The sequence below is a fragment of the Leopardus geoffroyi genome, chromosome A2 (genome assembly GCF_018350155.1).
Source record: "Leopardus geoffroyi isolate Oge1 chromosome A2, O.geoffroyi_Oge1_pat1.0, whole genome shotgun sequence".
NCBI classification, from domain to species: Eukaryota; Metazoa; Chordata; class Mammalia; order Carnivora; family Felidae; genus Leopardus; species Leopardus geoffroyi.
Genome location: NC_059331.1, coordinates 138,960,971 through 138,975,314, shown reverse-complemented (window position 1 = coordinate 138,975,314; position 14,344 = coordinate 138,960,971). Strand labels below are relative to the sequence as shown.

The 14,344-nt window shown below is 35.7% G+C and overlaps 1 protein-coding gene across 3 annotated transcripts in view; it reads right to left on the bottom strand.

The window, feature by feature from the left end:
- Positions 1–14,344, bottom strand: part of ING3 (inhibitor of growth family member 3) — a 29,212-nt gene that overhangs the window by 13,938 nt on the left and 930 nt on the right. For all 3 annotated transcript variants that reach the window (XM_045495424.1, XM_045495422.1, XM_045495423.1), the window contains exons 3-4: positions 11,959–12,059; positions 9,608–9,673 (exon numbers count right to left, since the gene is read on the bottom strand). In XM_045495424.1, coding sequence (XP_045351380.1) covers positions 9,608–9,673; positions 11,959–12,059 — 167 coding nt within the window. The remainder of the gene's footprint in view (positions 1–9,607; positions 9,674–11,958; positions 12,060–14,344) is intronic.

The window sequence follows — 14,344 nt, the reverse complement described above, 5'->3', positions numbered from 1 at the left end:
TACTACTTTGAAGTGAAACAAAGAAAACACAAATTTTTTGAAAAATGCTGTTATATTCTTGACAACACCTTTTTTTCAAACTCCAGATTCCCAATGGATCATTGTTAAATAATTTAAGAGTGACTTTCTGACATGTATCAAGAGGTCTATGATACATCATGAGGGCAAACAAATTAAATAAGAATGAAATAACGTGTACCAAAAATGAAGGAGATGGGGAGAAAAGTAGCAAAAGATAATTTGTTTGTGTCAGACGCCACATAACGTGCTTGGTGCATCAGATACTCTTCTGTCTTTTCTAGCCCTTGCTCTGATCTTCTGACATAGGTTTTTACTATCTCCATTTCGTAAGTGAAAAAAACTAAGGCTTAGAGGGTTTAAGTAAGATAGCCAAAGGCAACAGTTAATGCCTTATGGAAAAGGAACTTAACTCTGATCTATTTGTAATAAATTGTACTTCACCATCTATACCTAACATTGCCCTCTGAACTTCTGTATGCAGCACCCAACTGTTTATTAACTCAGAATAAGAGAATTCAAATAGAAAAATAAGAACATCTCCTTATTATTTATATTTTGTATATTAGCAGCACCCATTGGGGTATTGGTTAGTGACTTTTCAATATTTTAAAACCCAATTTTTCCCTCCATCTTCACACACAAGTCATTTTCAGAGCCTGGTAGAGACTGTCCTCGCAATATTTAAAATCCTATAGAGTCTCATATTACAGACAGTTGCTCCTATTCAAAGAACATGCAGGTAATTGAGCATTCTTTAATGGAACCTCCCATCCAATAATAATGTGTGAACACAGACCTCAGTTATTCAAAAATACATCTTACATTGTCAAAATGTAATCTTAAGGGAAGTCAGAAAAAATACTCATATTTAAATTCCAAAAACACTCAATGCAATGAAAATGTAGTTAAAACTTTATTAACTACAATCATACTACTAATAAATACTGCATTCCTATTATGTGCTTAGTTAGCACTGGGTTAAATGGCAGACACATGAAAAATGAGAGAGAATCCCTGCCTTCATAGGAATTACAATTTAGCTGACAAATCAAGATTTCTGTAAGATGTTTAACATAATAATGTTTTAAAATATATATCTCCTAGATGTAGCAAATAAGCAAAAGCTGGAAAAGGATCAGAAGAAATACATTAAAAAAAAAAAATATATATATATATATATATATAAAACACTGGGCTGTGGTAGACATAAAGGAGGTATAAATGAGTTAGAGGATGAAGAATGTATCATCTTTGAAGGGATGGAAAGAATGAATAGACACAGAAAGACAAAGGATTCTAAGAAAAAAAAATAAAAAGTAAAGAACAGTGTGGCCTGTAACAGGTATGTACAGTATAGACAGGTAGAATATTAGAATCTTGGCTGGGAAGATGGCGCCAGAGTGAGATGGCGACGCCATGGACCCTCCCCTAACTTCTTCCACCCCTGCATCTAATAACTGTTTCGATGCATTAAAGATAGTACTGATAAGGGTTATTATACATGAGAACATGGAAAATGATGGAATTTTCCAGTACTAGCAGCTCAGAAAAAGCAGCAGAATCCCACGATTTCATAATTCTAAAAACCAAATACATAATTAAAATAAACAAACACAGAAAAGCCTAAACCACATTGTAGTAGGCAGGCAGCTTTGGAAGATAACTTCCAATCATTCCTACCACCTGAAAGGTAAAAAAAGATTATGAACAGATGAATATATAAGCAATCAGTAGGCAATGAGAATTAATTTGTCTCAGATTCACCGCTGATGTACTAAATCGAATTAAAGTTAGAAAGTTGACCACAGATTTAACTTAAGCTATAAAGCACCAGAGTACTTAAATGGTATTAAACAGCCACAGAAAGAACACCGAACTCGACTGAAAGCTGTGGACTGCATGTCCTCTACCCTCACGATTCTGCATGGGTAGAGCACCTGTTCTGGCAGATCACCATAATGGCCCCATAGGTATCAGGCAAAGCAAGAGCCTAAATTACCCCACTCCTCCACACACATCTGACCTCATAAGATTGATTTATAGTAGTAAAGAGGGTCCTACGCCAACTGAGAGACATTTTCCATTAACCACAGCTTTCTAACACAAGGCTGACCATGGAGTCTAATTATTTGATTTGCTCCCCATTTAATGTCAATAAATAACAGCAGCAAAATCTTCCTTACTCTATAGCCCCAAATCATATCTGATAACCCCAAATGTAATTCCTGTAATTTTAAATCAATTACCCTTTTTCTGACTTCTTGAGAGCCAAAGGAAATTCTGTCAACATTATTTGTTAACATATTGATGATCACAAAGATATTTAAGTCACACTTGGCCCCTCTGCATGAAACAAAAAAATCCTCATACTTGAACATTTTTGCATAGAACTGTAATCATTTACTCTTTCTCTTTTGACTCCCAGTTTTCCAATATTCAAATTTTAAGATGTGTCACTGATGGACCCAAACTGAACGAAATACAGCATTTTAAAAAGTTTCTGCGTGATTTATGGCTTCTAATACCATGTCATTCTAAAATTTAAATGTCTAGCTTGCCCTTTTAGAAAGAGCACAAGTTAGTATATAAAGTTCTAAGTTGAAATTCATGACAATGAGAGATAAATTTCTAACTGTGAAAAGATCTGGTAACAGTGAATAAAGAGGGTAAATTGGAGAAGAAAAAGGAGTCGTGATGGCAAATTATTTCTCTGACAAGTCATGAAAATGATTCTCCACATCTCTGAATTTTATTTAAAATAGGTGAAAATTTGACCCATCTTTAGGCTGAATCAAATATTTGAGGCCTAAGCACATAAACTACATCTAATCTTCCTTAAAGACAATGAGGATAGGAGACAAATCAAAAGGTCAAACTTACACAATATATTTCCTTAATTAGAGTATCAGATGAAGAATTCTCAAATTTATAGGTAAAATGTAGACCTGAAATATAATCATCTCAGGAACAGGCCAGGATATAAAAAAGAAGCAAGTTCAAGGGTACTGAGCAATGTTAAGAGACTGCTAAAATCATTCAAGCATTAACTAAAAGCTCAAATTCTATCAGAGTGTACACAAATCAACTTTATTAGGTATTGTAATGTAATACAACCTTATGACAGTGACATCTGACTGAGGAACACAAATAAGTGTTTAATGACTATGAGCATCAGGATTCTAGAAGGAATTTATTTTAATAGGACAGCTTTTTGCTGTTGTTCATTTCACTAAGACAACTACTGAAATGAATTTTCAGTTTGTTCTACAGAACCTCTAATTCCACCAATCTCTTCATTTGTGGATATTTATGCAGTCTCATTTCTTTTCTTAATAAATGAAAGTAACAGTATAGGGCTACTTCTAGGTATTAAAAGTTTACTACTGACTTTAAAAGTAAATAAAGTATCTCAAAAATTAATAATACAAATACCATGCTATATAAAACACTGAGGGGCAAATCAAATACAATTATATACTAAATTATTGTACATTAAAATCTGTAAATATACGCTTACTTGAAATTACCACAATAACACAATGTTTAAGCAAAGGCATGCAGACAATCTCCTCTAAGGTATACCTCACTCCTGTTTAAGGTGGCCTCCTGCTGCTTTCAGAAGAAAAAACACACAGCTTGCACTGGCTTACAGGAGGACCTTGCCTGTGGTGGCTCCTGCCTGCCTCCTCTGAATACCTTTCTTACATACACCAACTACACTGGCCTCTTTCTGATTGGACCGGCCAAGCCCTTTTCCCCCTCAGACTTGACGCGTGGTACATCATCTACATCATCTGCCCGAAATGTGCTTTCTGAAGCTCCCTTCCCATGGCTGGCTCCTTCTTATTTTCCAAGTACTACCTCAAATGTCACCTACTAAGACTACACTCATCCTGGTGACATTCTTAACAGCCTCCCCTAGTAATTCATTCTTCATCCCTCTTTCCACAATGTTTATTTCCTTCACAGCACTTACCAAAATCTAATCTTTATTTGATACTATGCCTATATTCATTGCTTGTCTGTCATTACTGCCCACTATACCAATGACTGCTCATAGCTGGAGCTCTACAAATATTTGCTGAATGAATGAAAGTTACTCTCTCTCACTATGCAGAAGTGTATAAATAGAGGTACCTCTGTTTACTGGATAAATGATCTATGAATGAAAATTGCTGTAAGTTTACATTTATACTGTGCCCTATCCACTCACCTTTGAAGTATTTAGCTCCCTAAGCTCTCAAGTGTTAAATGTTATAGGAATTTAATTCCTCTTTCCTTTTTTTTTTTTTTCCCCTCTTTCCTATTTATAAAGACTTTCACCTGGATACTTACTGTTGATATTTTGGGGAATATAACCAATTTAAGATAGTAAATTCATTTAATAACTTCCCTATGAACAAGGCAATAATTCCCTTACGTTCAACTGCAATTACCTGCAAAAGTACACTTACCCTCAAGTGTAAAGTGCTCAAATTCCACACGCCACTCTGGCAAAGTGGTGCAGCAACACGGAGCACAAGTATTCCAAGGAGGCTATTGTTTTTTAACATTTTATAATGACTTATTTGTGATAAGTGATACTCATTTTTTCATTTACATTAATAATATCAGATTACCAAATAAATTTTCCTCTTACACAAATTTCATTTTAAAATTTACTTAGTAAATAGATGTACAGATGATATGAACACTCTAAAAGCCTGGAGGGTAGGATGCGAACATTAAGGTCTGGGAAACACTGGATTAGATCACCTCCGAAGTCTTTGTCCTTGTGCTCACCATTCAACCAATCTGTTGTGCCAGGCTCTGAGGGTAGAGAATGACTATAAACCTTATGTACCCTCAAGGGCCCTGGCTAGGAGATCTAATATTTTTTATTTTACGAAAATAATATTGTCATAATTTTCAATTTTCAAGGCCTAATAGTGTTTAATAAACGTTTTCATACTTTAAAAGGAATCTCTTTAAAAGCAAAGGTACTGAAAATAGTCAAAAATTATTAATGTACAACTATAAAGTGAAAGGTATTTAAATAAAACATGTACCTCATAATAAGTTTTTTTTATTTTTAAAAAAATGCCCCTTTTGCTGAAGGCATATCTATAAATCCTGTTTTAGAACTTTCAAAATGAGCTTATGTATCAGAGATAGAAATCTATCTAAACTGAAGACACTAAAAAAATTGAGAGCAATTTAAAGAAAGGGATGCCAAAAAGATGTGAGCAAAGACATAGATCATGAAATTGAATGTGTGGTCTGCTAAACGATTCTATAAAGGAAACTAAACTCACTTGAATTATATTACTTTCATTTCTCTTGGTTTAAAGCCATACTTTGACAAGAGGTGGCTATTTGCCTACCCATGTTTGGCACAGCAGCCTGTGTTTGTCCGTCAAAACCAAGCCAAACTTAGCATATACTAAAATGTGACTCTGTTACCTTCCGAGAAAATGTCACTCAACTGCCATATCTGATGCAACAAACTGAACACCACTAAACTCTAGCCACTAAACTCATAATGTGGGAGTCACGTTAGTGCCTTTTCGTCTCCATTAAATAATTTAGGCGATCTTGTTCAACAAATGTTTACTGAGAAATAACTACGCTAGAGTCTGAAAACACTATAAGATTTTTTAAAGACATAGTTCTTGACATTTATAGTAGGGAAGACACACATACAAGTAAAAGGTAAATAAATAATTATTTAATTCAAGTAATAATAAAACCATGGGAATAACAATATTTAGAGGTCAGTATGATTCTGTTGAGGGTAAGGTAAGGCCCAAAGTGTTAATTACCTACTCAATAGCCTCCTTCCTTACTGATAGAACCCCAATTATACTCCAAGGGTCGCAATGTACCCTGTTAAGCAACATTTCTCAGCCTCCCTTGCAGCTAGAAGGAGTCAAGAAGATAAGCAGGAATCAGTAGGTAAGATTTCCAGGCTCCTTTAAAGGAGCTGACTGAATTGCAAAATACGCCCTTTTGAGTAACCCCCACAGCAATTCTTCTACCTGTCCAGAAAAGAGGAGGAACAGATCAGAAGCAGCCTGGGACAACAAAGATGTCGGGGTTGCCACACAGCCCCTGGCCTGCCTCCTCCAACAGTTATTTTACACGAGAGGAAAATAAATCTTTTGTTTAAATCACTCTTGTTGTGGGGTGCCTGGGTGGCTCAGTCAGTTGAGCGTCCGACTTCGGCTCAGATCATGATCTCACGGTTCATGAGTTTGGGCCCCGCATCAGGCTCTGTGCTGCCCTCTCAGAGCCTGGAGCCTGCTTCGGATTCTGTGTCTCCCTCTCTCTCTGCTCCTCCCCCACACGCACTCTCTCTCTGCCTCTCAAAAATAAAGAAAACTAATAAAAAAAAAATTTTTTTTAATCACTCTTGTTGACTTTCCTAAGTGGTCAAATCTCGTCTCCTAGATATAAATGACACAGATATCAATATAAAGACGATTTTAATAAAGAGACTGCATGTGGAGGATTATGAAAGATGGAGAAAGTTTCCTAAGCAAAGATGAAAGGAAAAGCATGCCAGTCATTTGTTGTTGTTAAAGTTCTTGAATGACGGCAGGCTGTAGAATTGGAGAGGAAGGGGTAATGAGAGATGCTTAGAAAATAAAAACGAACACGACATAGTGATCAACTAAATGTGGGGAGGCCAGGGACGAGGAGGAGGCTAGGATAACTTTCGGTATTCCAATGTGAATAACTGGAAGATCAGTGGTTCTTCTGAGAGAAGTTGAAGGGGAGACTAAGAGTTAAGATTGAATACACTGAGCTCCAGGGCCTGGAATTCTCAGGTAAGATGAATAGGCTCAGAAGAGAAGTCTGAGCTTGGGGAATCATTCATGTATAATTGCTAAAACTAAGAGAACACACAGAAAATTAATGGAGAGATTTCTCAACTTGGGTTGTGTGTGGGGCAGGGGATAAAACTGGCATTTGAGAGGTCAGTTCTTCACCATGTGTCATTTGGTCTTTCTGGCCTCTGGAGTTGGGCAGAAGAAGGGAAGAGAGTTACCTCTACGTGAGAACTACTTGAATACAGTAAGAAAGAATGCAGGTCAAGGACAGAGTCCTGAGGAACAGCAACCGTTATGAGTGACACCCATGGAGACTGAGGAAGGTCAGAAAGATGGAAGGATGATAATAGACAATTAAGTCTCAAAGAAGAATGGATTTTTATATTAGAGATGTCACAATAGCCTGAAACAGCAATTTAATATGGAGTGCTAAAATAGGAAGGAAGCAAAAGGGGGAGAGGAAAAGAAAAGTCACAAAAAGAAAAGGCAGAAGGAGGACAGAGAAAGGAAGGGGAGAGGAAGGAAAGAAAGAAGAAAAGACAAGACAAAAGGCACTTCTGGAAATACTGGGAGACTGGAGAAAAACCAGGTGCAACTTGGCAGAGCTGAAAGGGAAACAGTGGCTCCAAGAAAGTGCACAATTCCAGTTTGAGGAATAAGATGGAGTGAATCTTTAAAGAAGTGAGCGCCTACTATCTGCCCAGCTAACAGAATTTATATACATATGTGCAAATCTATCTGTAAGGCACAAATTAAGACTGCTATTTTACAGATCAGGAAACCAAGGTTCTGGGATTAAATACTTTTTCCAAAGTCCCACTGTCAGTGAAGTGGCTGAACTCATGTCTGTATGGATCCATTATGGGCACTTGCTTTTTATTACATTTTGTTCAGTTTATCACATCACCTTTAATTACCTCACTCCCTACCCTAAATAATCTATCCCCCTCAAAGAATTTACTAGGTTTTATTTTCATTCTTTGTTTATCCATTATCTCTGAGTGAAATGCTTTCCCCTCAATAGCACACCTAATCCAGGCCCCTCAGCCTCTGAATAAATTCTGTTCAACACTCATCTCATAACCTCTAAGAAATTAACAATAACTCTACTGTGAGTTAGTTCAGCCCTTTATCAGATATTTATCTTTAACTGCATTAATCTTTATTTGTTACACTGTTTCTATACAGGCTCTTCACTTTAGTTTGTGGGCACATCTTCCCAACTAGTTTACCAACACCTTGAGGACACAAGCCATTTATAGTATTTACTTTTTACTCCTTCGTTATAACTCCAGGTAAAACTCCATTATACGAACCACAAGAGTAGATAAACAGTGTGATTCATAAATAATATATAAATACATACACAGAAAAACACACATATTTAAAAAGAACATATTTATATTATACATATTTTTCTAAATGTATGAAGTATTTTTTAAACATACAAAAAGTACTAAAATAACAAAATATAAACCAAGAATACAGCCAAAGATCTATATGATTTAAAAAGAAGGTAGTCTCTAAATAAAGACTGACACATATAATCATTAAATATGAGGACGATGTTACTAAACAACTTCCTCTTGGATTCAAATATAAATGTCTTTTTCTATGTCTATATATATATAATTCAAGACCAAAACAATTAAGAACCTTTTTTTTTTCAATTCCACAGTAAATCAAGCTACCATTTGTTCTACCTTTCTTTAGGCAGTATATCTTTCATGAAATTATTTTCAGAATTATTTTCAGAACTGTATGAACAAAAGAGCCTAGGTTATTTACACCAGTAAAACTTGCTACTATATGAGAACAACAAAACATTTTCTATAGCTTCACAGGACAAATGTTTGCTAGTTTTGCATAGACATTTACAATGTGCACCATGTGTGGTATGTACCTTTTATCTTGTGTCTTGCTCACCAACAACATTGACGTTTACATATACTTGTTCAGTAATAAGATGGCATCCAGGTAAGATTACAAAAATACGATGTGAAATCTATATGCTAAAGTAGACCATAAGTGACCACTTATTTCTTTTTAGCTTTAATTTGCTTTGAGGCAGAACCAGAAATGAGTATTTCCTAAAGGATGTATTTTAGAAGCTGCTTAACATAAAAGAGAGCACCATAATTATACCAGTTTGAGAAATACTGCTTCTGTCTTCTTAGTGATTTCAATCTTTCACAAGTGCTGCTACTGCAAAAAAGAACCTTTTTTTAAAGTTTAATTGAGTGTTTCCCATTTCTGCCACCTGAGCCAGTCGTTGAGTGCTATCCATTGACATCACTTAATAGATAGTTGAGTACTATCTGTTAACACTGACTTCAAATGATTCTCTTCTTCATTTAATCAGGCTACCAAAAAGTCTTGTCAGCACGGTAGTCTTACATGTATTTTACCACGGAAACAATCTCAAGAGGATTTACAGGGAAGTAAATACACTACCTTAAAATAAGGATTAGTAAAATAAATTTAAACATCAATTCTTGTTGAAAAAAAAAAAAAAAAGTTTAACATCGGAAAAAACCTTATAGCAAAGTAAATTCGGCTAAAATGTAAGGTTCTAGACCTGTTAACTAAAACTGCAGACTCTCTTTTCTGCAAAGAAACCAAAAATGGACACTAAAACCTCAAATTAAATGGGATCAAGAAAACAATACCTCAAATTTACTCTGCTCTTCCTATTAACATTCAAGCCAATGAAACTTAAAACATAATCCATAATGTAAATACTATAGCACAGCATTCACATTAATTTTACTTACCAAGTCATATATCTGGTTTGCCAACTGTACCTTCTCATCTGCATCTTCCAAAGCTTTATAGTAATCCTGAATAAAAACATTTTCATTTTAAGAACAAATTAATAACTTAAAAATATGTGCAGTTAGGACATAAAACTGCATTTTCATTATCATACCCTGTATTCAATGTCAGTCAACCTACATTAGCAATAAAAACCCAGTTAAGGATAGGATGGGGATGGGGTAGGATTAGAAATTTTATACAATGGTCAAGAATCAAAGGAAGATGTTAAGCATTCCTAAAAAAGATGTAAGTAAAATTAAATACTATTCCAAGTCTAGCCTCTAAACTAGTAAAAGTTATGCGAACTAATGAATACTCTTTTTCTTTCAAAGAAAACGTTACAATTTATCTAATTTATACTCTCCATTTTTAAATTTTTTAATAAAAGTATAAATATTGAAAATATTCTGACCTGCATGTCTCTATTTTCCAATTGTTCTGGAACTCTCAGGGTTTTTTTTGTTTGTTTTTAATTTGAGAGAGACAGTGAGAGCACAAGAGTGGGGAAGAAGGGCAGAGGAAGAAAGAGAGACAATCTTAAGCAGCTCAGTGAGGAGCCTGACAAGGGGCTCGATCCCACAACCCTGGGATAATGACCTGAGCAGAAATAGAGAATAGGACACTTAACCGACTGAGCCACCCAGGTGTCTCAGAACTCTCTTAAGCTAAGTATTAATTCCTACAATTCATACAATGTCAATCTATACTTTAGATTTCTCCTCATATAAAGCAAATCATTTAAAAACATAGAAACCATTGACTTTTAGACTTTTAAGGGTATATCCAAGCTGCAGTGCACCAAAAACTTAATAGGTTAAAGGAATAATAACTGACTTGGTGTTGCCCATTTGACCCTTGAACATGGCGGGGGTTGGGATGCCAACCCCCCTGCAGTTGAAAATCCACATAGAACTTCTGACTCCCCAAAAGCTTACCTACTAACAGTCAACTATTGACTGGAGGCATTTACTGATAACATAAACAGGAGATTAATGCATGTTTTGCATAAGCATTATATTCTGTATTCCTACAATAAAGTAAACTAAAGGAAAAAATGTTATTCAGAATATACTTTTACGGTACTGTTCTGTATTTGTCAAAAAAAAAAAAAAAAAAAAATCCAGGTATAAAGTGGACCCATCGATACAAACCCATGTTGTTCAAGGGTCAACTGTATATGTGATGTCTATACTCATACACACCTGGGTCTCCAGGTATCCTCCCAGTCAGGACCAATTCTGTTACAGATTCTAATTTTTTTTCTCCTAACAGAAATAATCTTCCTCCCATGTGGCAAAATAAATAACACAATACACGAAATTTGTAGCTTTCAAATTTCTTTCTCAGTTGATCTTTGATCAATTCTATGAAGGATGGGGATGAAGGAGCCATTATTATTAGAGATATTAAAGAACCTGTCCAATGTCACACAGCTAAACGGAGGTCACGACAAAACGTGGGTCTTTTATGTAGGTCTTCCAATGTATCCCAAATACACTAGGTCATACATTTAAAGAAAACCTTGGGAGGAGATCTGATACTCATTCTAATCTGGAAGAGACTGAGAGTACTATAAAATTAACAAAAACTCAAGGAATTCTGTATTTCTAGGCCCAATTCATACAGAGTTTTAAATAAAAGATTTTTTAAGGATCTTCTCAACTCTTAAAATTCTGTTCTTCTATGATTCCACCAACTCAGGTACCTAGCAATACGTAAAATATGCTTCAAGGTGTGCTATTTTTCATACCAGTTTGGGGCCAAAATTAGAAGACAGTATTTTCATCTCTAAAGACAAGGTAACTTTAACTACCTGTAACCAGAATAAAACAAATTAAAAGAAAAAAACTGTACTTTTTATGATTCTGTAACTCTCTAAAAAAAGTTGCTAATTTTTATTGCCAAAAAGTTATTTAAAATTCCTACACCTAGGGGTGCCTGGGTGGCTCAGTCGGTTAAAGCATCTGACTTCGGCTCAGGTCATAATCTCGCAGTCCGTGAGTTGGAGCCCCGTGTCGGGCTCTGTGCTGACAGCTCAGAGCCTGGAGACTGCTTCGGATTCTGTGTCTCCCTCTCTCTCTGCCCCTCCCCTGCTCATGCTCTGTCTCTCTCTGTCTCAAAAATAAATAAAAAAATTAAAAAAAAATTCATACACCTAAAGCTCTAAACCACAACAAAATATTTAAATTTTAAAGAGCCACTGGTAACTTTCCCTCATTCTGAGATCCAGAAAACTATTTCATTTTAAAATATCTTTCTCAGAGAGTCCCAATATTTACTGATAAATCATCCAGAGTGTTGAACATACTTTTTTGATGGATGCCATTTGTTCTTCTCTCCACTCCGGTTTATTTTTCTTTGCATTCATAAAGAATTCACTGACTCTTTGTTCTAGTTGATCCATTGCATCTATGACATAATAAAAACATTTCATATTTAGATGACCAAATTCATATACTGAATATACATGCTTTGATTTAGGGAAAGAAAAAAAAATCTGACAACATACACTCTTTCACTTGGCCAATAACTTAAATATGTCATGCTTTGATTATGTAAATGCTTTACTTTAGAAAAAAATAACAATTTTCTCTGACAATTTATTTTTGTTATTTCAAAAATTTTCCAGTCATCAAAGGAGTCGACTACATAGATAATAAGTTCTGTATGACAGTATTTCAATAGTACAGCCTTTGGATCAAAAGCTAATGGCATAAAATCAGCCAAATGTGCCAAAACACAATTTCTCATCAAAAGTACCACTAGAGGGGTGCTGGGTGGGTCAGTCGGTTAACCGTCTGTCTTTGCCTCAGGTCACAACCTCACAGGTTTTTGGGTTCGAGCCTTGCGTCAGGCTCAGTGAGACAGCTCAGAGCCTGGAGCCTGTTTCAGGTTCTGTGTCTCCCTCTCTCTGCCCCTCTCCTGACAGCTCTCGCTCTCTCTCTCTCTCTCTCTCTCTCAAAAATAAATAAACAGTAAAAATTTTTTTTAAAAAGCACCAGTAGATAATCCTCCCATTTCTTTCTTTCTTTTTAAGTTTATTTATTTTGAGAGAGAGCAAGTGTGTTGGGGGGGGGGGGGGGGGGGGGGGGGGGAGGGAAGGGCAGAGAAAGAAAGAAAGAGAGAAAGAGAGAGAGAGAGAGAGAGAGAGAGAGAGAGAGAGTCTCAAGCAGGCCCCACACTGTCAGTGCGGAGCCCGACCAAAGTGGGGCTCGAGCTCACAAACTGTGAGATCATAACCTGAGCCGAAACCAAGAGTTGGAGGCTTAACCAACTGAGCCCCCCAGGCACCCCTACATTTCTTTTAATAAGAAAAAGTAATATAAAGATTTTAAACTCTCACTATATGCATTAAGCCCCTGACTGTCTCACATCATGACTGAAATAGAGGGTACAATCATTTATTCACTTCATACACTATATTATTTATTCTAGATGTTTTTCTCTAAGCCTATGCCAAGAATGGTCATCTCATTCCATGTCTGCTAAAAAAGGAAAAGTTAAAAAAAAAAAAAAAAGGGAGGGGTGGAATCTGTTGCTATGTAAGTTGAGGAAAACCTTTTGGAGATTTTCAGGGCATAATAGGTTTTTAAACATTCTAAGAAGTCTTGCAGTTAATTTTTTAAAAGAATTTTCCTTTGTCTAAGTAAGCATTTTCTAACTTCAAGCTAAAAGGAATTTTGTGAGCAAGTCAAAGAAATACACAATTCAGACTTCTACACTACAATCCACCAAATAAAAGAAAGCTTCCATATCTTATCACCTTGTATTAAGTGGGCCACATGAAACTGACAAGAGGCTGAGAAAAGTATATTCATGAACAATGGTGCGGAAGGTGGAGAGGGGCAGAGAAACAAGCGAGGAAAAATACAGGTCCTTAGCTACCTCAAGGAATGGTTGGTTCTCTGATCTCTTTCCACAATACCCCTTTTCTCCCAATCATATCCCAAAACCCAGGTCTCCCTTCACCTCTACTTTTAAAAAAACAAAAAAACATGGGCAGCATGAGAAACATTTCATGTGTATAGCCTAAACATCACTGGAATAAATGGGATCAAGAAACCTATTTTTTGAGGATACACCCCATGAAGGCCAGCCGGCCATTATTATCACTTACACAATTTAATTAAGGAATAGGTGAATTTCTCCAAAGCGGGAGTAACATCCAGCTATAAAGGTACACCTAATTATATACTTTAATTAAGTGACATATAATTCATTTCGCATTCTTAATTTGTAATATAGTATGTCTACAAGATAGTTAGAACAGCTATATTATACGTATTTCATAAAAGGGGAAAGTTCATGAGGTTCATTCAGAGCATGGTGGACATAAATTTGTACTTAAGTGTAATGTTGCTCTAAGTATTTACCTTATCTCCAAAGACACGGATTCTTTACTTTCTTTGAATTGTAAACCCCTTTTTAGAAACTCCACAGAAAAAAAATGATCATATAAACCACATACTGCTCTGTGAAAGAACAAGGTTAATTTTGGGAAAAAGTAACCAGACTACCAAGCTACCACTGACAGAAAAAAAGTCAAAATTTTTATTACAGCAGATAAGAAGCTTTACAGTAAAATCTTATTTCCCTCACTTTGAGAAAATATCATCCTGTTGACAATTGAGAATGTATCCTATAATGTGTAACTTTCCAAAATTTGACATTCCAAGTTCACCAGGGTCACTAAA